Source organism: Monodon monoceros, unplaced genomic scaffold, assembly GCF_005190385.1.
Source record: "Monodon monoceros isolate NGI ecotype Baffin Bay Population unplaced genomic scaffold, NGI_Narwhal_1 Super_Scaffold_21, whole genome shotgun sequence".
NCBI classification, from domain to species: domain Eukaryota; kingdom Metazoa; phylum Chordata; class Mammalia; order Artiodactyla; family Monodontidae; genus Monodon; species Monodon monoceros.
In genome coordinates, this window is record NW_021703778.1 from 99,514,089 (window position 1) to 99,539,319 (window position 25,231).

Here is a 25,231-nt window from a genome sequence, read left to right on the forward strand (position 1 = left end):
TGCGGAAGTGACGGCAGTTCCGTGTCCAGTGGGGCGGTGGGAGCGATGAGGGCACTAAGACCGTGGTAGGCGTTGTGTGAAGATGGAGGTAGGCTCTTCAGAGTTAGAAGGCTGGCGAGAGAGCGTGGCTAACGGGGTTGAAGCAGAGGCGGGAAGCCGGGCGGAGAGGCTGCTGACGGGAGGGGAGAGAGAGCAGGGTTTGGGGAGTGATGTCATAATGTCGGGGTCAGAATCTGTCGCTCCGAGCCAACTCCCTGCTTCTCCTAACTTATCCCCGCGGCTTTCTTTTGGTTTCCAGTTTCCCGGAGGAAATGACAATTACCTGACGATCACAGGGCCCTCGCACCCCTTCCTGTCAGGGGCCGAGGTGAGCACGAGCTGCCGACGCTGCGGGGGGGAGGGCGTGAGGCAGTGGCGGGGCCGGGTGGTGGGGAGGAGAGCGCGGACGCCAGGGGCCGGGTGTTGGGAACGGGGTCCGCGATTGATGTTTGGAGAAAAGTGGCAGTTGCCTCCACAGGCTATGAGGACCATGGGGAAGGCCCAGGAAGCTGCTGTCATCAGAAGAGCAGGACGTTGGAAAAGACCGAACCTATTTCAGACTGATCTGGATTGGAATACAGAGTGGAATTGTCTCCTTTCGTGGAGGAGAAATAACTACAATAATCTTGGGAGATCGCAGCGGGGAGAAAATGTTTAAGCCAAAGAAATTTGAGACAGGGAAGGAATTTACCTACCAGAGGTTAACTGTGGAATGTGTTCATATTTAAAACACACTTTGTTGAAGGCGTCTTTGTTTCATTTAAATTTCCTACCCAGTGATTTTTGGAAAAGTTAATAGTTATGTTTACTTACATGGTGTTAGCTTGTTTTGCTAGTGACAGGATGAAAGGAAATAGTTGCCAGAAAACATGAAGGGAGTTGAGTAGACCATGCATTTCTTTTTTTTGAATAAATTTATTTATTTTACTTATTTTTGGCTGCGTTGGGTCTTCGTTCCTGCGTACAGGCTTTCTCTAGTTGCAGCGAGCGGGGCTACTCATCTTTGCGGTCCGCGGGCTTCTCATTGCGGTGGCCTTTCTTGCTGTGGAGTATGGGCTCTAGGGTGTACGGGCTTCAGTAGTTGTGGCGCGCGGGCTCTAGAGTGCAGGCTCAGTAGTTGTGGCGCACGGGCTCAGTAGTTGTGGCGCACGGGCTTAGTTGCTCCACGGCATGTGGGATCTTCCCAGACCAGGGCTCGAACCCGTGCCCCCTGCATTGGCAGGCAGATTCTCAACCACTACGCCACCAGGGAAGTCCCTAGACCATGCATTTCTGTTTGCCAGTGACTCAGAGTTTGGGCAGGTTACTTCACCCTTGTATGTCACAGTTTCCCCAGCTGTCAGATGGCTGTAATAATAGTTTTTTATGATGGTGTGAAGTAGAAGTAACGATCATGGTGAGGTCCTTTAGTATTCGTGGAAGAGTTTTAGTTGAAATATTGTCGTAAGTGTATCATTTGCTTAGGCAAGGCAAAAGAGTAAGATGGAACAGGAAAATAAATTTTTCGGTCTTTGAGAAACTGAAGTCTTGAACTTTGTACTATCTTTTGAGGATTTCAGTTTTTTAAAAAACGTTGTGTAAACCATTTGCATCAGTGTTTTGTATCTAGAATTATCAATTGCTGTTGAATGAACTTATAACAAAATTTAATGTTTTCGTGGATGAGAATTAGATTAGCAAGGAGCATTTGCTGCTTTTTTTAAACTGCTTTATCATGATTACTATTCATTATTATTCTCCTAAGCCGGGGAAAGTGTGAATCAAATAAGCAGCAAATTTAGAAACAATATAAAACAAAAATCTGCTTGATGCTTTGCTGTCTCTTTGCTAGTTTCTTCTAAGTGATATCTCCATGGTTTAATTTCACTGTTTGGAGTGCTGTAAATTTCACATTGGTCTCATCCACATGAAAACGCATCATTGCCAATTTCTTCTGAATCAGGTCTCCACATTTAAATTTCTTTTTTTATATTTATTTATTTATGGCTGCGTTGTGTCTTCATTGCTGCGCGAGAGCTTTCTCTAGTTGCAGCGAGCCGGGGCTACTCTTTGTTGCAGTGCTGGGCTTCTCTTGTTGCGGAGCACGGGCTCTAGGCGTGCAGTCTTAGTAGTCGTGGCTCGCAGGCTCTAGAACACAGGCTCAGTAGTTGTGGCACATGGGCTTAGTTACTCTGCGGCATGTGGGATCTTCCGGACCAGGGCTCAAACCCGTGTCCCCTGCATTGGCAGGCAGATTCTTAACCACTGTGCCACCAGGGAAGTCCTTAAATTTCTTTATTTAGAGTGTTGTAAATTTCACACTGGGCTCATCAAGAAACTTTCCGGGTTTGAGTCTATCCTTTGTTTTTGCTTTTATGACTTTAAGAAATGTTTTAAAAAACTATTTTGCCAAGAAGCTCATAACTAAATTTCAGTGGATTCCTTTAGCCTAGAGCCCTGTCAGTGTTAACATTTCTCCTTGTCATTACAACTTCTTCACCTTTCTTTCCCCCCTTGTTTGTTTGGTTTTGTTGTTTCAGTTTTTTAATTTGTTTTTCCTTTATTTCAATTGGTTTGTGGTTTTTGTTTTTTCTGGTCTTACTGCGAGCCACCCCAAATATGTCTTAGAACTAGATAAAGGTAATTAAAAATTTTTTTTTCTTTTAGAAGAGTAAGTTTTAGAGTTTTCTTGCAAGAAAAAGAAATGTCCACAAAAGTAATAACCATAAAAAAGTTGAAAAATTGGACTTCATTGAAATTAAGAACCTTTTTTTTTTTTTTTGGTTGCACCATGCAGCTTGTGGGATCTTAGTTCCCTGACCAGGGATCAAACCTGGCCCTGGCAGTGAGAGCACCGAGTGCCAACCACTAGACTACCAGGGAATTCCCGAAATTCACAGACTGGGAGAAGAGATTTTAATACATGTACCTGGCTCATATTCAGAATATATTCAAATACTTCTGTAGAATAAAATAAAGAATCCCATTTTAAAATGGGCAAAATATTTAAACTCGCACCTCAGGGCTTCCCTGGTGGCGCAGTGGTTAAGAATCCGTCTGCCAGTGCAGGGGACCCGGGTTCGAACCCTGGTCTGGGAAGATCCCACATGCCATGGAGCAACTAAGCCCCTGTGCCACAACTACCGAGCCTGTGCTCTAAAGCACGCAAGCCACAACTATTGAAACCCACGTGCCACAACTACTGAAGCCCACGTGCCTAGTGCCCGTGCTCTGCAACAAGAGAAGCCACCGCAATGAGAATCCCACGCACTGCAACGAAGACCCAACGTGGCCAAAAATAAATAAATTAAAAAAAATAAAATAAATAAACTTGCACCTCACAAGAAAGGATATCCAAATTGTCATTAGGCGTATGAAAAAGTGTCATTGTCATCGTCACTCATTAGGGAAATGCCAATTAAAATCACAATGAGATACCATTTCACACCCATCAGAATGTTGAAAATTTAAAAGACAATTCCAGGAGTTGGCAAGGATATAGATAACTCTTAATCATTGCTGGTGAGAGTGTAAATTGATTCAGCTTCTTTGAAAAACTAGCAGTATCTACTAAAGATAAACATATACCTACCCTGTAACCTGGTAATTCCACTCCTTGATATATACGTAAGAGAAATGAGTGCATATACTAACCGAAACATGTTCACAGCAACTTTATTTATATAGCTAAACAGTGGAAACAAAACCAGATGTCTATAAACTAATAGATTTGTTAAAAGGAATGCAACACAGCAATAAAAAAGCATGAACTACTAATAAATGCAACCTGGGTGATCTCAAAAATATATTACTGAGTAAAAGAAGCCAGACAAAAAAGGGTAGACACTATAATAGTTCTTTTTTTTGGGGGGGGGGTGGCGGACGGTGCACCTGACAGCATGCGGGATCTTAGTTCCCTGAGCAGGGATCAAACCTGTGCCTCCTGCAGTGGAAGCGTGGACTCTTAACCACTGTACTGCCAAGGAAGTCCCCATGAGTTCATTTTTTAATGAAGATCAAGAATAGACAACACTAAACTATGCTGATGGAGGTCAGAATACTGCTACCTGTTGTGGAAGGGAGGGAGTATTGACTAGGAAGGAGCATGAGAAAATCTTTTAGAGTGATGGAAATGTTCTGTGTCTTTATCTGGGTGGTAGTTAATTGGGTGTTTACGTATGTAAAAATTCATTGGGCCATACACTTAAAATGTATGTGCTTTACATAAGTTATGCCTCAGTAAAATAAGAAATAATAATAATTTTTTAAAAGTACATGTCCAGAGAGGAAGGCTTAGCATTTATTACAGCATTGCTTGAGATAGGAAAGCTGTATAATCTGAAGGGAGTTTAATCTTTCTGTTTCTCTTGTTTAGGCTGGCACTTAAATAATGATATTGTGCTTTGAGCACTCTGGGGAAATAAGTTATAAAGATAACTATCCTTAATTAGGAAAAGTAATCATTAGAACCAGTTAATGATTTCAGGCTGAATAGTTAAAATTTTCACTACTGTATTAGTTTTTAAGAACAATTAAACTATTTTAATAATCTGTAGTACCGGGGTAATGTTGAATAAATAGGTGTTTGATTAAAATAAATTTCCTTAAAATGAATAATCTACACAAGAAAGTACTTAAAGAAATACTGGATTGTGTGCTTTGATATAGAGGAATGTGAAAAGGTAGGGAAATGGTATTTTTTTATATTTTGGTTCTCTCAATGCTAAGCATCCTTGCTTATAAAGTGTAATTCCCAAACTGCTTTCTTCCTCATAAAGGCCCAGGAATTTAACAGAGAAGGAAACAAAAGCTGAGTTGAGAAGGTAGTGGTATCATGTTCCTATTTCCACCTTCTGTGTCCAAATCATTTATTTTTACTTTAATATTTGCTACAGTTTTATCTTTATTTTATGTTTGACAATCTAGAGTATGATTTAGTTATGTGGTGAATCCACTAAAATAACTTTAGATATTGGTTTTACCTATAATCTTACAGATAACTTGTGGTAGTAAAAGATTTAGAGTGGATCTCTATTCTAGTATGTGTGTGGTTTACCTTTCTGTATTCTTGATCATTACCATTATTTTACTCTTCTTTTTTAAAAGAAGAAACAAAACAAAATTTTAAAAAACACCATTAAAGCCACAGATACGGAATAACAAAGCTGTTTCCACATTCCGGGGGGTGGTACATAGAAAGAATGTCTTGTTAATTGGTTACTATGGAATCTCTACATGTCTGGTTTTTTAGTGTACTCCATGAGAGCACTCCAGATAGTTTATGAGGGCTGGTCCTTTGCAGAACACTGGTCTCCTGTTTTGGATATGAGTTTTTATTCTTTTTCAGTTCTCATTAATAGTATCATTTTCATATCTTGGCAGAGTTGCTTTTTTATTTGTTGTGGTAAGCAGAATAGGATAGTCATTTTTTGCTTTACTTTTGCTGTATCCTCTTAAAAAATTGTACACCACTATTATACAACTATAAATCTAGTACAGTAAATGTTTCCCCAGGTCCTTTTTCCTGCCCCTGTAACTTTTGTTTGTTTGCATGAGAATTTGGTAAAAATCTTTGTACTCTTCTTCCTGAAAAATGAGCACATGAACTTAAACTGAAATCTCAGAAAAAAATCATGGACCTGAAGTTAACAACTTCCACACAATAACAAAAATGAGTTGTGTACTGAGAAAAGTTCAGTTCTTGGGGAGAGTTTTAGTTTTTCCTAAAGAATTGTCTGCTCCCATGCTCTTTATGTATGCTCCTCTCATGTTATATCACAAATTTTTACCATGCTAAGTAAAATAGTAAGGCTCTTGGAGGAGGAAAATATAGAAATGAAGCTATATACATATCTTTTTGTCGTTTAGGAAACTTCTCTCAGTGTGATGTGATTTCAGAGAAATCAGCATTTCACAGGCATACTCTTTCTCCCTGGTTTTACTAGCTGGAAATATTCTTTCTAGCAAAATTTTAAAATGCTGATATTAGTGAGACCCTTTCTGGGTTTAGAAAAATCTTGAGGAATTCCTAAAGAATGCTTTACTTAATCATGAAAAAAAACCCGAAACTGTGGGTACCTATTTAATTTGATCTGAATCAGTTGGTATTTACTGTGCCATGTGACAAGGTTGATAGAATTTAAAGTTTCTAAAATTCCAGCAATCTGTGGTAATTGGTTGGGGCAGGTGGCAAGTTAATAATAATTAGGATATTAATATTATCATTAAGCAGTTATATATATCAGGCCATGTGATAAAGTTTTGTATACTAAATCCCATAAATCCTTATAATAACCATATAAGGAGATTACCATTACAAGTCCATTTTATAGATGAGGAAAATCCATTCAAGGTCATATAGTAATGGCAGAGAAGGGACTTGAACCCAGATCTCTGTGACACCAAAGTCTCTTGCCATTATTAATGCTCTATTGCTGCAGATGCTGCCATTTTAGTTTTTTAGTGTCAAAAGGAACCATAACATTTAATGTATCTTAGGTCAGACATTGGTCTGTAGCTCCGTGAATTGTGGCGTCATTCAGAATAGAAATAGTATATTATTATTGTAGTTGGACTCAGAGGAAGGGTTTGGGTCTTCACCTGGAATAATTTTTTTCTTCCTTTCTTGCAGAAAGCCTTGTTCAGAGCAAGACAGGAATGTGTTCAGGAACTGTTAGAGAACCAGTTTGCCCTCTGGCTATATCTCTTAATGAAGGTTTTTCTCCTATTATCCTTATCTTAGCATTGTTGGGTTTTCCAAAAATCTTGTACACATGGAAATCTTATTTGTTGTTAGTATCGTGATTTCTAAAATGGAGAAGTGGTAGGAAACTCTTAAGTGCATATATTTTAGAGGGGCATAAATTCCCATGATCCTTTTAGGATCTGCTTCAAAGGAACCTAAAACAACAGTCAAAGTATAATTGTCTAGTTGACAATGAATTTCTGTGGTCTAACAGTTCAGGTGTATTAAGTATGAAATAACTGCTGTCTATTAGAATATTTAGAGAGATTTTAAGCATCATAGCTAAACAGGTTATAAAGGTTGGGTCCCTACTAATGGTGCTGAAAGAATCATTCATTAGACCAATAGGCAAAATAGTTTAGGACAACCAAGATGGTAAAGGTAGAAAAGAGAGAAAAGAACTGAAAATTGTGATTGATGTTGGCAGCCTTGTATGTGACATATGGCCAAGGATATGAGGAAGAAGATTTATTTGTAAAATTAAATAGGTCCTAGGAAATTGATAACAGAAATGGGATCCAGGCCAAAAAGAGGTACTCAGCCATGTTCTTCACTTAGCAGTATGCAGTTCCTCCTCTTCCCACTAAGTCTTTTTCCCTTTTTTTCCTCCCTACAGACGTTCCATACACCAAGCCTGGGTGATGAAGAATTTGAAATCCCCCCTATCTCCTTGGATTCTGATCCCTCACTGGCTGTCTCAGATGTGGTTGGCCACTTTGATGACCTGGCAGACCCTTCCTCCTCTCAGGATGGCAGCTTTTCAGCCCAGTATGGGGTCCAGACATTGGACATGCCTGTGGGCATGACCCATGGCTTGATGGAGCAGGGCGGGGGGCTCCTGAGTGGGGGCTTGACCATGGTAAGGGGCAAGACATCATCAGGCTTACCCAAGCTCATGGGCATGGTGTTAGGGGAGACATAAGTAACTCTATTCCCTGCTACACTTGGGTAGTATTTATTTTCCATTCTTCTGGCTAAAGGCTCACCAACAAAGACCTCGTTTCCCCTGAATAAGTGAGATGTATCATCTGAATCAATTTTACTTGAAAACTGGTTTTAAATTGTAAAATGTCCAGTGTTAACCCTGAAATGAAAATGATTTATTGGGATTTTTGAAAGAAAAGTTTTTTCCCTACTACTATGGCTTTCATATCCTAGGATTCAAGTGTGAGTGTGATTGCTGGCATGTTGAGGGATGTATTCAAAAAACTGTCTGAACCAAAAGTATTAATTGTGGATTAGTATGTGTTATAAATCAGTGTATTTGGGCTTCTAGCACATCTCATTAGTAGCACATCTTCACCCACTGTACTTGATGCCAAACATCTCTAACATTGCCCTTATGCACTCTGATTTGCCTATGTATTGCAGCTTTAAGAGCCGTTATTTAGGAGGGTACAGGGAGAAAGTTTTTCATTCCCCTGTGTGTCATCACTCTCTCTAGATTACTGAATAACTTACTTGCTCTTTAAATTAACTTGTCCAAAATTATGACTTCTTTGGTTATTTTTAGTTATTTTGGAATAGGCCTTTGAGTACAAAGAAGTGACTTAGTACTCAATTTGTAATTTCTGTACTTTATTAAAAAGCTTAATATGTTTTATATGTAGACAAATTATTTGATGTTTGTTTAAATGATGATACTTTCTGGGTAAGCAGAGGGTTTATAAATTGTCCTGAATTCCGGTGGGGGGAAGGGAAGGGTAGTGTTTTTTATATTTAGTGTTTAATTAGTCCTTCTGCTTCTCTCAGGACTTGGATCATTCTATAGGAACTCAGTATAGTGCCAATCCACCTGTTACAATTGATGTACCAATGACAGACATGACATCTGGCTTGATGGGGCATAGCCAGCTGACCACCATTGATCAGTCAGAACTGAGTTCTCAACTTGGTTTGAGCTTAGGGGGTGGCACCATCCTGCCACCTGCCCAGTCACCTGAGGATCGTCTTTCAACCACACCTTCACCTACTAGTTCACTTCATGAGGATGGTGTTGAGGAATTCCGGAGGGTGAGGCATTCCCTGCCAAAATCAAATCTGCCATATTATTCTGGGATAAAACTCTTGACCTACAGCTCCTACTAAGTATTCTTTACTCCTGCCCTGCTGTCTCCTCTGCTCTTTTCTGGGTATGGGGTCCTGCCTCTCTAGTTATAGTTTATAATGCTCCTTCCAATCTCCATTCTCATTGGTTCTCACGTACTTTACTGTCTTAATCCTATTGCCTTTACTTTTAGCATTTCTGAGAATTCCATTCATGTGACTAGTTTACCCCATATAAAAGTCCTTTTCTTTCAGTTCTCCCGACATGATACTTCTCTTCTTCTTGTAATTCTCTCTCTTTCCCCCCCCACAGCAACTTCCCAGCCAGAAGACAGTTGTGGTGGAAGCAGGGAAAAAGCAGAAGGCCCCAAAGAAGAGAAAAAAGAAGGATCCTAATGAACCTCAAAAACCAGTTTCAGCATATGCTTTATTCTTTCGTGACACACAGGCTGCCATCAAGGGACAGAATCCCAATGCCACTTTTGGGGAGGTTTCAAAAATTGTGGCTTCCATGTGGGACAGTCTTGGAGAGGAGCAAAAACAGGTGAGCAAGTAACAAGGAACTAGTGGTTAGTGAATGTTCAAGTTTTAACTTTCTTATGTGTTCTTATTTCATATCAGCTCTTTGTTAATGGCATTCAAGATCATCCTTCATCTTAAAAGTTGCAGCCATACACTGAATCCCAAATACCCATCTAAATACTATAGGGAGTTCCCTGGTGGTCCAGTGGCCAAGACTCCATGCTCCCAATGCGGGGGGCCCGGGTTCAATCCCTGGTCAGGGAACTAGATCCCACATGCCACAACTAAGACGCGGTGCAGCCAAAGAAAAATATTTAAAAAATAAATAAATAAAAACAAATTAAAAAAAAATTATTATAAAAAACACTGAATCTTTCTATGCCTTTTTTTTCTATCTGTAAAATTAGGCTATTCTTTGGTGAGTTGCATGCTGTAGCTAACTCTAAAATCCACAGCCAAGTTTGAATTTTTTCATTGGCCTCATATAAACTTGAGAACTATAGTTAACCTCCCTAAATTTAACCTGGATTAAACAAATGAAAATTGTGATACTACATGAATATAAGATACAGTTGAAATTGAAGATGGCTATAATTATCATTACCCTACACTCCCCAGGTCTTCTTATTTCTTAACCACTGGACCACCAGGGAAGTCCCCAATTTATTATTTCTTATGATTCTGTAAATTGGTTGGGTGTTTTTCCTGGTGTTCTTACCTGGGCTCATTCCTATGGTCGTACCCAAACAACAGCTGGTATGGCTTATCAAGATGACCTTGCTCCCGTGCCTGGCAGTTGGTGCTACCTGTTGGCTGAAATGCCTTGGTTCTCTTTCACATGGTCTCTCATCCTCCAAATAGGCTAGACTGGCTTCTTTACACTATGGCAGAGTTAGAGCAGTATTCCAAGAGAACAAAAACAGATGTCCCCAAGTTCTCTTTTTGTCAATTCAGCCACATTCTAATGGTTAAAGCAACTCACAGAGCTAGCCCAAATTCAAAGCAATGGGAAATAAGTTTCAGCTGTTGACGGAAGACTAGGTATGCGGCACAGGAAGAATTCTTGTGGCTATCATTGCAAACAGTTTAGCACATTTCCTTAAGGGAAAGTATACTGGTTAGACACAATCCCAGACTAAGCAGACTACTCATCTTATTGGGGGTCAGGATTTGTTCTGATTACACAGGTGTGAGCAAGGGTCGCTGTTAGCTTTAGAAGTGTAGCTATTCTGCAAGCCTACTGTTGATTGGCTGGCTTTCAGATGCATGGTCACTGGAAAGTCTGCCATGGTGGCTGTCCTGATTACTAGCTTTCAGGAGTTGTCAATATTTAGACTGAGATGAATTGTCTTTCATTGATGAATAATGTAGGATTATCAGTGGACTTTCTAAACAGTCTGTCTTTCATGCAGGTATATAAGAGGAAAACTGAAGCTGCCAAGAAAGAGTATCTGAAGGCTCTGGCTGCTTATAAAGACAATCAAGAGTGTCAGGTAAGAAGATTGGGGTAGGTGGATATTTAAACCAATAAAAACATTTTTAAAGCTGTATATTAGCAATTAGAAGTAAATACCACCAAAAACCTGTGGAACCTATTAATAGTATATAGTTATTAAAAGCTCAAAAGTATGTAACAGGTTTCCCATTTGTTTCCATCGTAAACCTTGCCAAACAGTCTGAGTTTATTTTCATTGTTTACTTTAGCCAGGCAGACACATGGCTGCTCTTTTTTCTTTCTTTCTCTTCGTACCCCCCGCCCCCCCAGTCTGTGATGTACCTTTTCTTGGGAGGTGATTAGAGTGAGTATGTCCTGGGGGAGAGAATAAATCTCCTGATTTTTTTTTTTTTTTTTTGGTCTTCTTTTAGGCTACTGTGGAAACAGTGGAATTGGATCCAGCGCCCCCATCACAGACTCCTTCTCCACCTCCTGTGACTACTGCTGAGCCAGCCTCTCCAGCAGCAGCCTCAACAGAGCCCCCTGCCCTGTCTCCTTCCATTGTTGTTAATTCCACTCTTTCATCCTATGTAGCAAACCAGGCATCTTCTGGGGCTGGGGGTCAGCCCAATATTACCAAGTTGATTATTACCAAACAGATGTTGCCCTCTTCTATTACTATGTCTCAAGGAGGGATGGTTACCGTTATCCCAGCCACAGTGGTGACCTCCCGGGGGATCCAACTAGGCCAAACCAGTACAGCTACTATCCAGCCTAGTCAGCAAGCCCAGATCGTCACTAGGTCAGTGCTGCAGGCAGCAGCTGCAGCAGCAGCTTCCATGCAACTGCCTCCGCCCCGACTACAACCCCCTCCGTTGCAGCAAATGCCTCAGCCCCCGGCTCAGCAGCAAGTCGCCATTCTGCAGCAGCCTCCCCCGCTGCAGGCCATGCAGCAGCCCCCACCTCAGAAATTTCGAATCAATCTACAGCAGCAGCCGCCGCCACTGCAGGTCAAGCTTGTGCCTCCGCCCACTCTAAAAATGCAGACTACCTTGGTTCCACCACCTGTAGAAAGGAGTCCGGAGCGGCCTGTGAACAGCAGCCCTGAGACCCACACAGTGGAGGAAACCTCTCCTGAGACAATCTGTGAGATGATCACAGATGTAGTTCCTGAGGTGAGCCTCTGTTTTCAAGTATTTCCTCTAGACCAGTGAAAATGTGTAAGCATTTTTGGTTGATCTAATAAAAGCAGGGGTTGCTACTAGCATTTAATGCCTGGCACAACTAGGCGTATGAAATATCCTGTCAGTTCCCTGCAAGATACTCTGTAGTGTTCTTGGTGAAAAACATTAAGAGGGCCTCCTATCCTAGACTACTCCTTAACTAAGCAGAAGTAATACGGTAGTCAACTAAAGATGTATCCTAAGCATAGAGTTATTTTTCAGGTGTCTTACCCAAGGATCCAAAGCTTTGGAGATAAATCCTTCCATTTCTCCCAAACCTTGACTGCTTGGCTTGATGTTTTTAAGGGGATGGGTAGGGAATACAGGTAGAAAAATTCAACTGGTTAGTATCATTGAGTCTTTTCAGAAACAAACAGATGCCAATTTACCCTAGTTTTAATTTGTACCTGACCAGTAGTCATTTTGAAATATGGGTCTGTTTGTGACTATAGTCCCACAATGAATGAAGCAGTCATTTTAAAGAAAAATACCACCCACCCCACCCCTTCAAAACCAGGAAACTATTAATCTCTAAGTTTTTTTCCTTTTTGCTAATGGCACCACGTTTTATCTTCTTAGTCTCTGATCTTAGTTGAGGTGACCCAACCTCTATTCACATCCTATTGATTTGATATTTTCAGAGGAATATTATTCAACTGTAGAATAAGGTCAGTGATAGGTAAAATTAAGATTTAACACCAGCAGTATGGCAGCATTCCCCTTATAGGAAGCATCTTCATGTCAATCTGCATGGCAAGATTCTAAAGCTGGATATAGAGAAGACCAAGAACTCACCTTCTTTTGGAACTGTACCCCCATCTATGAGGGACTGTAACATCTGTTGCTCCATTGGATCCTAGAGTTAATTTGACTAGCTGGCTAGCTAGGTAAGTAGCAATCCAATCCATCTTTGGTGCTCTCTCCCTCTCACAGGTTGAGTCTCCTTCTCAAATGGATGTTGAATTGGTGAGTGGGTCTCCTATGACGCTCTCACCCCAGCCTCGATGTGTGAGGTCCGGCTGTGAGAACCCTCCCGTTGTGAGTAAGGACTGGGACAATGAGTACTGCAGCAATGAGTGCGTGGTGAAGCACTGCAGGTGAGCTTACAGTTCCCCTTCTTATAATTCAAGTATGACTAAATAAACTGTGTTGGAAAACACAGTAACCCTGAGCATATAATCAGTACCACCTTACCTTTGGTAGAGTAGGTTGCTATATACATCTGATTGTAGAAGCTACTAGAGAAGTTCCCCTGCTTAAAAAAAGCTTACATTTGCCATGTAGATAAAGATGACATAATGAGCAGTTCACACTTTTCAGTTACATTACCTCTGTGTGTGCTCTTTAAAAATATGACACATCAAGCTGGTGGTGACTGAATCTTAGTTTAGCTTATCTCCTTAGTGCAAATCAGACCTCTTAGGGAATTAGAATTTGAGAAGGAATGGATAGGCGGTAAGTAGCACAATAAGGTGCTAAGTATAGGGGGAAAGGGAAGAAGTTCTGAAGATTTTGCCCATTTCCCCAATTTTCCTGAGATTGACCTACATCCATGAAACAAGGCATTGGTATTTCCTATCTCAAATCCTCCAAAGTAAATTAGGATTGCCTATACTTCTGACTCTTAGGCCCACTGCCCTTATATTCCTATTGGGTGATATATGTCAACCTATTTGTTTAAGACAACGTTTAAAAAGAATATATCTAGGCTGTAATTCTGAGTTTGTGTGTATCTTTTTCTTTCTTAGGGATGTCTTCTTGGCCTGGGTAGCCTCTAGAAACTCAAACACAGTAGTGTTTGTGAAGTAGTCCTGTTCTCCAAGCCAGTGAAGACTTACCTGCTGGGAACATGTCCACCGAGCCTGTTTTTAAAAAGACAAGCTGGGCTTCTGGTAGTGCCTGATCTCAACCCATGATGGTCCTTTATGTCCTTCACGTTTCTCCCCTTTTGTCTCTCTTCTACAGGGGCCAGGCTATGGAGCAGGGCCATTGAGTTTGCTGGAATTGCTTTTTACTTTCACGTACAAGCAGAGATATCAGTGATAATAACAGGGGAAAGGGTGAAGGGCATATGAACAAGCAGAACATAGGGGTGGTGGCTAGGGGTGGGAAATTGTTTGAGGAAAACTTGTTGGTATAATTGTCATAGGACTTGCCTAAAATACTATTAAAATGATAGGATAATACTCAGCTTTGAGCCTAGGAGAAAACATCACTGTGTGCATCCATTTTAAAGGGGCTAAAAAAAAGGCTGCATTAAAGGTTACTTCTTAAACAGGGAACTATTACTATCACATCTGCACATTAATTACTTTGAGAACAAAGGTTTTCAACATAGTAAGCAGACTGGGCTGTAGAGAAAATAACATCACCTAGGAGCGTCTTTTATTTATTTCTCTGCAATATTTCTGTAGTCAACGCTCCTCCTTATCTCAGTTATCACAGTTTTTGAGTGCAAAAGGCAGAACTCTACATCCTTAATATAAGAGGTTTCACCAAAGTCTACAGAAGTTGCGTTCACTTGTGTTTGATGAAGTATCTTTTAAAAGATAGGCCAGAGGTGTTTTCACTTATATAATATATAGGCTAATTCTCTGCATACTCTAGGCACTTATTTAAATTTAATGTAAGATGTGCTTATTTCACTTTTCTTGGAAATAAACGAATAATAGACTAGCAAAGCCACATAGTTGTAACAGAATAAGCAACATTTCGAGCATGATAGCCCTAGTGATGATAATCTTTAATGAAACTCAAATCTTACCTTGAGAAATGTTGTCCCAGAGAACCCCCTTCTTGATTACCATGTCTACTAGCACTAATCGCTAATCACTTTGATCCTATACAGTATAATCAATATTTTAATGTTTTTCAAGCATTCATTTAGTTTGAACCCTTATAGCAACCCCATGAGGTAGGTAATATTCCCAGTCTACATATAAGTAATCATACTGAGAGATGAGTTACACAAGATCACACACTGTTAAGTGGCAGAGCCAGAACTTGACCTCGAAATCCCAACTACAATACAAAGTTTTATTTAAATAAGGAAAAAAAACTATTGTACAAATATTACTCTTCAGGTGCAGCCTGCAGAGCCATGGCTATGGATGCTTAGGTTTAGAAGTACTTCTATAGATTCTTAGGTTTAGAGATGATACCATCTGGATACCTTTGCTTGAACCGGGCAACCACATCTGGGTCTAGTAGGTGGATCCCATCCAGTTGATTTCCAAGGGTGATCCTGAAGCATGGGGAAAGATGGGGCAAACCAAAAATCCTGGAATTTAAAGGCTTAATACTGTTAAAAGATACGTACTTTTTATTAAGACTGCCTATCATCTCATTGAATATTCGTGCCAATTCTTTTAAAAAGATCTTACTATTAGTATAGTATATGGTACTATGGCTGGTTAGAAATTGGGCACAGATTCTGGTGTTAAAAAAGGCTGGATCAAAAAAAAAAAAAGGCTGGATCTGTACTAATTAAGGGTTAATAACTTATGTTTAACCAGGCCTACTTCACAAAGTTGCTGCTGCCAGTGAGTATCCTTTGGATTAGTGAAATGCTAGCAGCACGTCTTTTAAAGCTCTACTAACAGAATGAAAGATTAAAATTGTTGACAGATTACACAGATTCTCAGTAACCACCAGGGGGCAGATTCAGTACATTCCATAGAATAACAAAGATCTTTAGGTTGTAACAGTGGAGACCTTAAGAGCAGTGGTTTAAATCTTAAAACCTGTTGGGTTCCCAATGAATGTTGGTTGCTTAAGAATCCTCTGAAGCCCATTTATAGACTAGTGGAATGTGAGGTGAAGCTCTACTAACTTCTGTCCTTGACCATAAACAGTTTTGCCCTTGGGGGCTAGCATGTTCTCTGGTCACCTTACCAGTTCGGTTGCACATTGTGTGGTCGTCCAAATAACTCAATCTTGCGAGTGCCAGGGGACAGTCTTTCAATCATGCCATAGATTTCATCTGGTTTATGACTAGTGGAACGAACCTAGGAAATAAAAGCTCTAGCTACTTTTACGTTACCCAAGATTGAAATTCTAGCCCTTTCCCTTTATGTTTATGATCCCAATGAGAAAACCTGGGATAAGAATATACCTGACTAGAAAAACTGATAGCAGTTTTAAAATGTGCATCTTTGGATGCCTGGGCAAAGTACATACCTCAGCTACGATCACATCACAATCCAGACCCTGGTTGAAGCCTTGGGGATTTCCTTTGACACCAACCTGCTCACCAGAGAACAGATTACCTTATGAAACCCCAGCATTTGAACTGTTTCTCAATAAGCAATCAAACAATTCCTATTTTTTGCTCCACTTATTGAATTGGGCCCCACTGCTGCTCACCAAGCAGTGTTCCTTCCCATGGTTCAACCAATGACCTGTGCGGCCTGTCCGAATGATGCGTTGCAGTTGATTTGTCTTCACCCAGATAATTTCATCTACCCGTTCGTAACTGTGGGGTATAAGAAAAAGAATTAGAGCTTTAATCAGGCTTTCACAGTTTAGGGGTGGTGCCATCTATTCTACAGAGGCAAGGAATCACAGAATACTCTGAAAGAAAGGAACACATATCAACTACAGTAATTATGTACTTATTTCCCTCAAAAGAAATCAACACAATGATCGTTACTTACCCCCAGAGGTTCAGACATTCTCTGCCCAACTCCATGGCCCTAGAAAGAAATAAAGGTTAAACAGCTATTTCCATGCCTATATTTCTTCTTCCTTCAAGACACATGTGTTGTCTTCAGTAGACATTCAGTGAACATGCGAGACACCATTAGGGCAACAGAATGGATCTAAGAATGAAAAAATAAAACTTAGTATCTATTCTCAATGACCTTACCTTTCACAAGCAACAAATGGAGAGTTACATAGAATTCATGTGTCATTTGTGTTATAAACAGGCATTAGATCTCAGTAGGTAAAAAAGGCTGACTCACTTACATATTTAATAGCAGGGCTAGGAAAACCCAGGATTTTATCCCCACCCAGTACTCACTCTATACTATATCTGCCCATACCTACATATCTTTGAACTGCATTACCTGCCTGTGACCCAGAGGAAGAGAAAGCCATCATCCTGCAGTACTGGTATGTTGAGCCTGCGCATCTCATCATCTGTCAGGGTCCCATAGGGCAGCTCCATGTGAATATCCCAGGGTGGGTCAGCCATCACAACTGCAAACTTGCCCAAGATACTGACGTCCAGGTAGCGGATATCACAACAGATCCACTGCATGAGGTGGTATTTGGTCATCTTCCCTTCCTTTACTCTTAGATTCATGGCCCCAGTCCCTCTTTTTACATTTGATTTTCCTATTCCCTTAGATGCATATCTGTCCCACTCCATTCCCAATCAGCAGGGCGGCCTGGTGATTTATGCCCTGCTTTCCTACATGTATGGCTACCCTACTAAGATAAAGGTCCTTAAGTTGAGGTAAGTTTTCTGAGCAGATAGGTACCTGAGGTGGGAAGAGTCGATCTGCATTGGAGTCACCTCCAACGCTCTGTGTAAGGGCAAGCTCCTGGCTTGGTGTATGGTCTTTGCTTCCAGGAGCTTCAGAATCCATGCAAGCATCAATTTCATAGTGAACATATTTGCAGGTATCCATGTGGAAACATGTGTTAAGGAAAGAGCAGTCACCTAATGACTCATCAGTGTGTTTATTGATGATCCGTCTGGGGAAATAAAAAGGGAGAATTGGAATCAAGATGGTATTCCAGTTAGATGCCACAGTTCGAGGTCCAAATTGTTGCAAAATTTCTAGTCTTTCACTATCATTAGAGCTGCCTCCACAAGTTTTCAAATAAGGAACGCAGGTGACATTTAAATCTGTAATTTACACTAAAGAAGAGTTTTAATTCCTCTCTGAGCAAAGAGTTAACTTCCTTATGACAGGAAGGAAGGGCTTGCTAGTCAGAGCAGAATAAAGCACCTACCTAACAGCCCAGGTTCCTGTTTCTCCTAAGATCATCCTTCTTCCAGAGAACTTTAACTTTCACTGGGGCTCGGAGACAGAGATGTCTTGCTATTGCAAGAACAGAGGGGCATTTTTTTCTTTAAATCTCACATCCTTTTGGGAGTGCGGCCTGTATTCCCTCCCATAGAACACTACTTCTGAAAGTTTACCTTCAGAGTCTGGAAGTCTTAGACAAATCATATTAAAACCACTTAATAACAGGATTAAAGACAGAAACCCAATAACGGGAAGAAATGTGCTTAAAAAGAATGACTGCTTCTAGGAGACCCATCCAACCCCCTCCCTCCCAAAAGACCTGAAGTGCAGCTTGCGACAGGGCCGGTCAGCATCACTGGCTTTCATGCACTCCTCCTTGGTTCCATAGTCACAGAACTCTTGCACTTGAGCCCGACCTCGTGAGCGAAACTTTTCAACTATGGATTGTTCCTTGGCTGTTGTAGTATTCAGTAGCTCTAGGATCTCCTGACTAACCTGTGACAGAAGAAACCTTGGTCTTAAAAGGGTTTGTAGATAAAATTAGCCCTTAAACCACCTCTGCAAATTCTACTTGACATCAATGTCCTATGAGGGGTCAATAGACTAAGTTAATATGGGAAAATTGGAGCCCTAGGAGAAGAGATGTGTCATGGGTTTAGTCCTTTCTCACAAATGTGCATTTGGGATGAAATTAAAATATAAGAAGACTGGTTCCTACTGCTAAGCATTAAGCTAAACTCCCCTCCCCAGGAAAGCATTCCTTCCAACCAAAACCACTTACATTTATTAGGTACTGAACCAAGGCACAGTGCTAAGCACTTTAGTGTTTAGCTCAGAGCCTATGCAACAATTCTATAAGCAGGGGATGGGGGAGCGGTAGGAAATGGATAACTATTGTGGGTCCAATATTTAATAGACTCAGAAACCACTACAATGCCATTCCACATTGTACAATCAATTTCCATAATTATTGGTCCATATGGCTATCTTCCAGTATTCGTCCCCTCTATTACTATATTTGGATTCCTCTTCTCAAGATCTGATGATTCTTCCAAACAGATACAATGAAAAAGATTCTCTAAATCCGAGTTTCCCAACATTGGTGCATTGTTTACATTCTGGGCCAAATAACTCTGTCGTATGGAGGTTGCCCTGCTAAGATGGTAGGATGCTTTGCAGCATCCCTGGCCTCTACCCACTAGATGCCTGTAGTGCTCCCGTGCTGTGAAAAACCAAACATGTCTCCAGACATTGCCAAATGTCCTCTGGGGGTTGCGAGGAGGGTAAAATCATCCTCAGTTGAGAACCACTGCTCTAAACCCTGAATTCTAAGAACTGCTCTTCGCCCTAGGGGTAAATTCCTCTCAACCAAAGCTAAAATTCAAAGTACATGTGTGAAAGCATTTCCATCTACCCCTACCTTCTTGCTCTGTTGTTCCTTAGTAGATTGTTGGTTAAGAAGGCTCTCTATCTCCAGATCAACATCTGAGGCAGCATGTTTCCTTGATTTCTTGGTTGGCTCCTTGGCTACTTCTGATGCTGAAGAGGCCAAACCAGAGGCCAAAGAGCTAGCAAAGGCAGCTACTGTGGTCGAGTCCTGTTCTGCACGCCGCTTCTGCCCTGTGATAGTCCCTGCTACCTCCCCAGAGCCCTTTTTTTCTGCCACAGCCCCCATCATGGCAGAGAGCTTGGAATGATCAGCGTAGGTCACAAGAGTGGGATGTGCATCATCTTGTAGGAGACCTCGCTTTACTTCAATCAACTCCTGAGCTGCAAACTTCTGTAGGAGGCTTTCCACCCCATCTTGAGTGGCAGGGGCATCTGGCTAAGGAAGGAGGGTGGGGGGAAAGCATTAAGACACTGACCATGAACTGCAGAAAAACAGTGGTAGTTCCCAACCTTGTCTTATCTGGTCATTACCGTGGAGATGGCAAGACGGATGGACACAGCATCAGTGGGCAAAGTTAGCGCCAGATCAGAGAGGTGGTGTAGCAACTTCTTCTCTAATTCAGGGTCTGTAGCTAGTTCAGGAACTGCTGAAGCCGTGCTGGGCTTAGGGCCACCAGAAGTGGGTGCAGTAGGCACTGGGCTGTCACTACGGAAGGTTGGAGACAGTGCTGCCTCTGGATTCCGAAGATCTAGGAGTGAAGAGAAATGAAAATGAAAAAGGGCAACCATTGTCAATGTATACATTCCTCAGGAGTCAAGTTCTCCAGCATTCACAACACACAGTTCTTTCATTTCATGAAGAAAATTCTCTGACCAGATTTAGCACTAGATACCCTTTATTAAATCACACTCAAGCATTCACTGCTTTGCCAAGATAATCCTGGATTTTCTGGGAACCACTTACCTTTTCTCTGTTGGGTGAGAGGTCTTTTCCTAATTCCTTTCCTCGCTGTGCTTCAAGGAAATAAATTAGCAGCTTGGTAGATTTAAATGTCCATACCACCTCCCTTTAGTCACTCTAAAATGACAGCTGATATAATCAACCTGTAAGCCAGGAATATTTTCAACAACCTACACTGTGATCAAATCTTTTTGAAGAATTGAATTTGAATGAATTAAGGCCACTGGACATCAGAGGGTATAAAAAATGACAGGAGGGATTCCCTGGTGGTGCAGTGGTTGAGAGTCCACCTGCCGATGCAGGGGACACGGGTTCGTACCCCGGTCCAGGCGAGGCCCATAAGCCATGGCGGCTGAGCCTGCGCGTCCAGAGCCTGTGCTCCGCAACGGGAGAGGCCACAACAGTGAGAGGCCCGCGTACCACAAAAAAAAAAAAAAAAAAATGACAGCGTTGGGGGTTAGAATGATGCGACCTTTAAAGTGAAACACAAAAATTTTATAAAACTGCTGAAGCCCTGGTCACCAATGATATTTCTTGACTATATTTTTATCACTTACTCTAGTACTTCACAAGCTGGGTAGCCAACATAACCTTGAGAAGAGTTAAGAAACTCAAATCGGGACAAAATATTACCTTTGGGAGAGCCTAATATCTGTGATTATTTAGTTAAAATACAGATGAAATATTAAACATTCAGAACCTGTATTGGAATTCCGTTAAATGCTATATAAGTGGGCCACTAGTTTACATTTAGAGATATTCTGGTTACTTAGAAATTTCCGCTCTAATGGAATTAACTTTAGTAAAATTTAACTCAGAAGTCTAAGGAAAATGGAGCTGAGGTATACCAAACACCTTGGGGGAACAGTTACATTTTAGGAAAGTAAGTTATACCCTACATGGAAAACAGACTCCACAATTCCATACTAGCTAGAAATGTTAAATAATTGCAGAACTTTCTTTACCTTGCTTATGTATGATTCTTTTATGTTCTGCTGAATCTCAGACTAGAACGTTTTTTTAAAAAAAAACATAATCCTATTTATTTGTTTATTTGGCTGCGTTGGGTCTTCGTTGTGGCACGCGGGATCTTTGTTGTGGCACACAAATACCCTAACAGACATCATCTCACTGAGGAAAAGCACTGATTTTGCTCCAATGTTAATGTCAATAAGTTGAAAATGTACTTTTTATAATTAACCTGATACTACCAAGAATGTAATATAAACATTTCTTCTTCTTACAGAGTTTTCACTTTCTCTGGTAACTAAATTTATATGTTCTTTGAGTCATGTGTAATTTTTCTTAAAGTAAGCAAGAAGTCTATGAAAAGAACCACTTTAAACATACATTTTCAATCCCTGGAACTGGATACAGACATTTTTTTTTTTCTCTTTGGTTATCTGACTGATCACTTGTTTTAATACAGTTCTTTTAAAAAACAGTCTGTGATTCTGGTTATGAATCCTTGTGTTAGTAACACCTCCTAGGAGTATTCTTTTCATGACATTCAGGACACTGAAGCTGAAAATACCTTTTTAAAAAAATACCTTTTTCAGGTTATTGGGAGGAGGAAGCTCACGTTTAATATTTTGGAAAAAAATCTAACAGCTGATTAATGCAACTGTTATTTATAGATGGGCTTTAGCCACTCTGTGAATTCCATGAAGTCACTACAAATTTGGGGGAAAGACTCCAATGTTTTATCATTCTTAAAATGGGTCACTGGCAGAAAATCATTAGGAATCCTTGAGCTCCAACTCCTTCAGAAAGTATTTGTTCAGTTATTAATTCAGTATATTTACTGAGTGCTTCCATTATGCTGGTAACTATGCTGACACTCTGCTTCTAATCTAATGAAAAATTTAATGTGTTGGGCTCTGCAAAGGAATACTTAATACTTGAGTTCATTCTTTGGTTAAGAGCTCCGCTGAAGATAAATAAAATACTAGCTTGAAGACATAAAAATATGGTTGGTCTACTAACTTGCTGATCCCTAAAACATGTCAACATCTATATTCACATCTTCAATCCCATTGATGAAATATATTGAGCAATTCACATATTTACTAATGTGCTAAGCCTGGCCAAGTTTATTTTGTTTCAGTTAAAATTAAGTAAATATTTATTGGAAGTGATAATCCTCACTTCAAAAATCTGTACTTTACTCTATGGAAAACAGTACGGTGGTTCCTAAGAAAACTGAAAATAGAATTACCATATGATCCAGCAACTCCACTTCTGTTATATATCCAAAAAAGCTGAAAACAGCATCTTGAAGAGATATCTGCACAGCCATATTCACAGCAGCATTATTCACAATAGCCAAAAAGGTGGAAGCAAGTATCCAGCAGTGGATAAATGGATAAACAAAATGTGGTACACACATACAATGGAATATTACTCAGCTTTAAAAAGGAAGGAAATTCTGACACTTGCTACAACATGGAGGAACCTTGAGGACATGCTAAGGGAAATCAGCCAGTCACAAAAAGACAAGTACTTTATGATTCCATTTACATGAGGTACCTAGAGTAGTCAAACTCACAGAAACAAAATAGAACGGTGGTTGCCAGGGCCCGGGAGGAGGGGAGAATTGGGAATTATTGTTTAATGGGTACAGTTTCAGTTTTGCAAGACAAAAAGCTTCTAGAGATTGGTTGCACAATAGTGTGAATATATATACATCACACTATCAACTATACATTTTAAAATGGTTAAGATGGTAAATTTTATGTTATGTGTATTTTGCCACACTTTTTAAAAAAGTTGTACTTTAAAAATGCCCAGCTAACAAAGGTCTCCCAATGATTCTTGGTTCATAGTATTCTGCATTCATTAATGACACGAATACATTTTAGTTTACTCAATATCCTTGTCTTTTAACATTAACCTCAGAAGTAAACAAGTATCAGATTTCAGTAATGCTATAAAAATCTAGATGTGGTAAGAACATTTTTATTTTCTGTGAGAAAAGAACTGACTGAAGAAAAAAAACTTTGCATATGGTGCAATGTTTGGTTAATACCAAAGTGTGGTTAATACCATGGAGAAGTGAAGTGGAATTTCTATTAATTAATCCCTGATAATATGACTTGCACTTCTTCCCCTACTTACCCTGCCCTCTTACCTTCCCTTTAATTGTCTAAGTCCTACATAGCCACAGAGACCAAATTCCAAGTGCCAACTCTTCCCTGACGCCTTCACTGGCTAAACCGACTCTTGTTACTTCTACCTTCACTGTACTCATTGTGGAATCGATTCATTTGGCATTTTACATATGTCATATTGTATTTCTGACTTTTCCTTTATCCCCAACTAAATTTTAAACTCCTTGAGGGCAGGGACACTGTCTTTTGTCTAACTAGACTCATGTACGCTGTAGACACTCGATAGACGTTCATTCATTATGGTGTAAGAGTCCTGCCAGGGCATCTTCTAGTTCCAAGGGCCAGACTACAAGTGCATGGACCTAATATATATTTCAACACGAGATTTACAGACGGACTCGAGTATACTAATATACAGTGCAACAAGCTACCACAAGAGCGGTACGGATTCATTATCCTTGTAGGTCTTTGATTTGCCTTAGATAACTCAGGGCTTGTGCTGGGGATGTGGTATGAGTAGCACTTAATCTTTTGAGGTTCCTTCAAGTTTTAAGACTGACACAGGAGAAAACGGGAGGGGAGAAAAAGTTTAAAAACAAATGTTTTCAGATTCCTGCTCAGTGTGTAAACGTCTAAGACAATGCCAGTTCCTCTACTCGTTTAGCAACACCGAGTGCTAACTCTGCGAGGGCCATTGAGCTGGGCACTGTGGATATAAAGGTTCCGTACTTGCTCTCACAGCGCCCCGAATCTCAAAAGACATGACCACTAAAAAGCAATTGCTATAACCGAGAAAAGAACAAAGCGCCACGGGAGTAACTAAAAAAAGGGACTTGCTGCTTCGAGGGATCGGGGGCTGAAAGGCCTAGCAAGTGAGACGCTCTCACAGACTCAAGAGGAGTCAACCTGACGCGGGGAGGCGGAGGCTTCCGGCCGGAGAAAGCGGAACCGGCGGAACCAGGGCCCAGGCTGGGAAGGAGCCGCGACTACTTGCAGGAGGGTGAAGCGTCTGTGCTGCTGAGGTGGGGGGGAGAAGAGTACCAATGTATGAAGCCTTAAAGAAACGGCAGTTTGGGGAAAGGCACCGACTCGGGAGCTGTGTTTTTCTCCAGGGTTCCCTCCAGCCCTCCCCGGCTAAGGCTCGGCCCCAACAGTCCCGCGCCTCACCCAAGTGCCCCGAGTCCTGCTTCCGCCTCCGCTGCAGCCTCTCCCGCAGAGAATCCAGCTGCTTTTTGTGGGCCTGGATAGAGCTCCACGTGTCCGACATTTCGGTCTCGCAGCCCAGACACGTCCCGAACCAAGAGCGACTGCCTTCCACCTCTCAGCCCTAGTTCCAAGAATTATCCAACTCTCATGCGGACACCCGAAGCATAACCGGAAAGAGATCGCGGGAGACGCACCGGACGGAAAGTCATTTCCGGTTTTGCTCTCCCTTTGAAGCTGAAACGAGAGCCACCTTAAGTGTTGGCGGAATGGCGGGTATGTTTTTTCTGGGAGTTCTTTCACGCTTCCGGGTGAGGTGAGGCTGTGGTTGCCATGTTGGTGCCTGGCAGAGCTGCCATGTTGCTTACAGCCGCGCATGCGGCCATGTTGAATATTAGGAAATGAGTTCGAGTCGTACTAAGACAGCGCGCGTGGGGCAGCGTATGTAGTCTAGATTTTGGAAATGAAGGATCACTAATTCCTTTTGACAGTTTGGTACTAACATACCTTTGCCGCTGAAGGTGTAGCTTCATGTTTCCGTGCACTTGTTTACAAAAATATAGCCATTACGCATGCATATTTGAGGGAGGAGAACTGA

The 25,231-nt window shown here is 41.0% G+C and overlaps 2 protein-coding genes across 6 annotated transcripts; one reads left to right on the forward strand and one right to left on the reverse strand.

The window, feature by feature from the left end:
- The first annotated feature begins 11 nt into the window (after positions 1-11).
- TOX4 (TOX high mobility group box family member 4) lies at positions 12-14,537 on the forward strand. 5 transcript variants are annotated; one of them, XM_029238118.1, is made up of 10 exons: positions 12-88; positions 299-367; positions 6,650-6,733; positions 7,380-7,622; positions 8,516-8,776; positions 9,123-9,353; positions 10,744-10,824; positions 11,198-11,941; positions 12,923-13,086; positions 13,738-14,268. In XM_029238118.1, the coding sequence occupies exons 1-10, from the start codon at positions 83-85 to the stop codon at positions 13,796-13,798; spliced, it is 1,944 nt and encodes a 647-aa protein (XP_029093951.1). In that variant the 5' UTR covers positions 12-82; the 3' UTR covers positions 13,799-14,268. The 5 variants fall into 5 exon arrangements, with proteins under 5 accessions (XP_029093951.1, XP_029093948.1, XP_029093949.1 ...); XM_029238116.1 differs by lacking the exons at positions 12-88; positions 299-367 and adding exons at positions 3,172-4,700; positions 4,797-4,841; XM_029238115.1 differs by lacking the exon at positions 6,650-6,733 and having other exon boundaries at positions 13,738-14,537.
- Positions 14,538-14,992: 455 nt separating this feature from the next.
- Positions 14,993-24,914, reverse strand: METTL3 (methyltransferase like 3). The gene is made up of 11 exons (XM_029238119.1): positions 24,598-24,914; positions 19,891-20,108; positions 19,391-19,795; positions 18,290-18,465; positions 17,476-17,692; positions 17,059-17,246; positions 16,645-16,683; positions 16,355-16,463; positions 16,169-16,234; positions 15,884-15,996; positions 14,993-15,233 (listed from the first exon to the last, which is right to left on the reverse strand). Exons 1-11 carry the CDS (start codon positions 24,695-24,697, stop codon positions 15,122-15,124), a joined length of 1,743 nt encoding a protein of 580 aa, XP_029093952.1. The 5' UTR covers positions 24,698-24,914; the 3' UTR covers positions 14,993-15,121.
- Between the last annotated feature and the right edge of the window lie 317 nt (positions 24,915-25,231).

Bases quoted from the DNA above. Each gene is read 5' to 3' on its own strand.
- TOX4 (XM_029238118.1), top strand. The intron at 10,825-11,197 runs GTAAGAAGATTG...GTCTTCTTTTAG, and splicing joins AAGACAATCAAGAGTGTCAG to GCTACTGTGGAAACAGTGGA. The intron at 11,942-12,922 runs GTGAGCCTCTGT...TCCCTCTCACAG, and splicing joins TCACAGATGTAGTTCCTGAG to GTTGAGTCTCCTTCTCAAAT.
- METTL3 (XM_029238119.1), bottom strand. From the start codon at position 24,697: ATGTCGGACACGTGGAGCTCTATCCAGGCCCACAAAAAGCAGCTGGAT. The intron at 17,247-17,475 runs GTACCTATCTGC...CACCTCATGCAG, and splicing joins ATCGACTCTTCCCACCTCAG to TGGATCTGTTGTGATATCCG. The intron at 15,997-16,168 runs GTATGTACTTTG...TTTATTTCCTAG, and splicing joins GTGATGTGATCGTAGCTGAG to GTTCGTTCCACTAGTCATAA.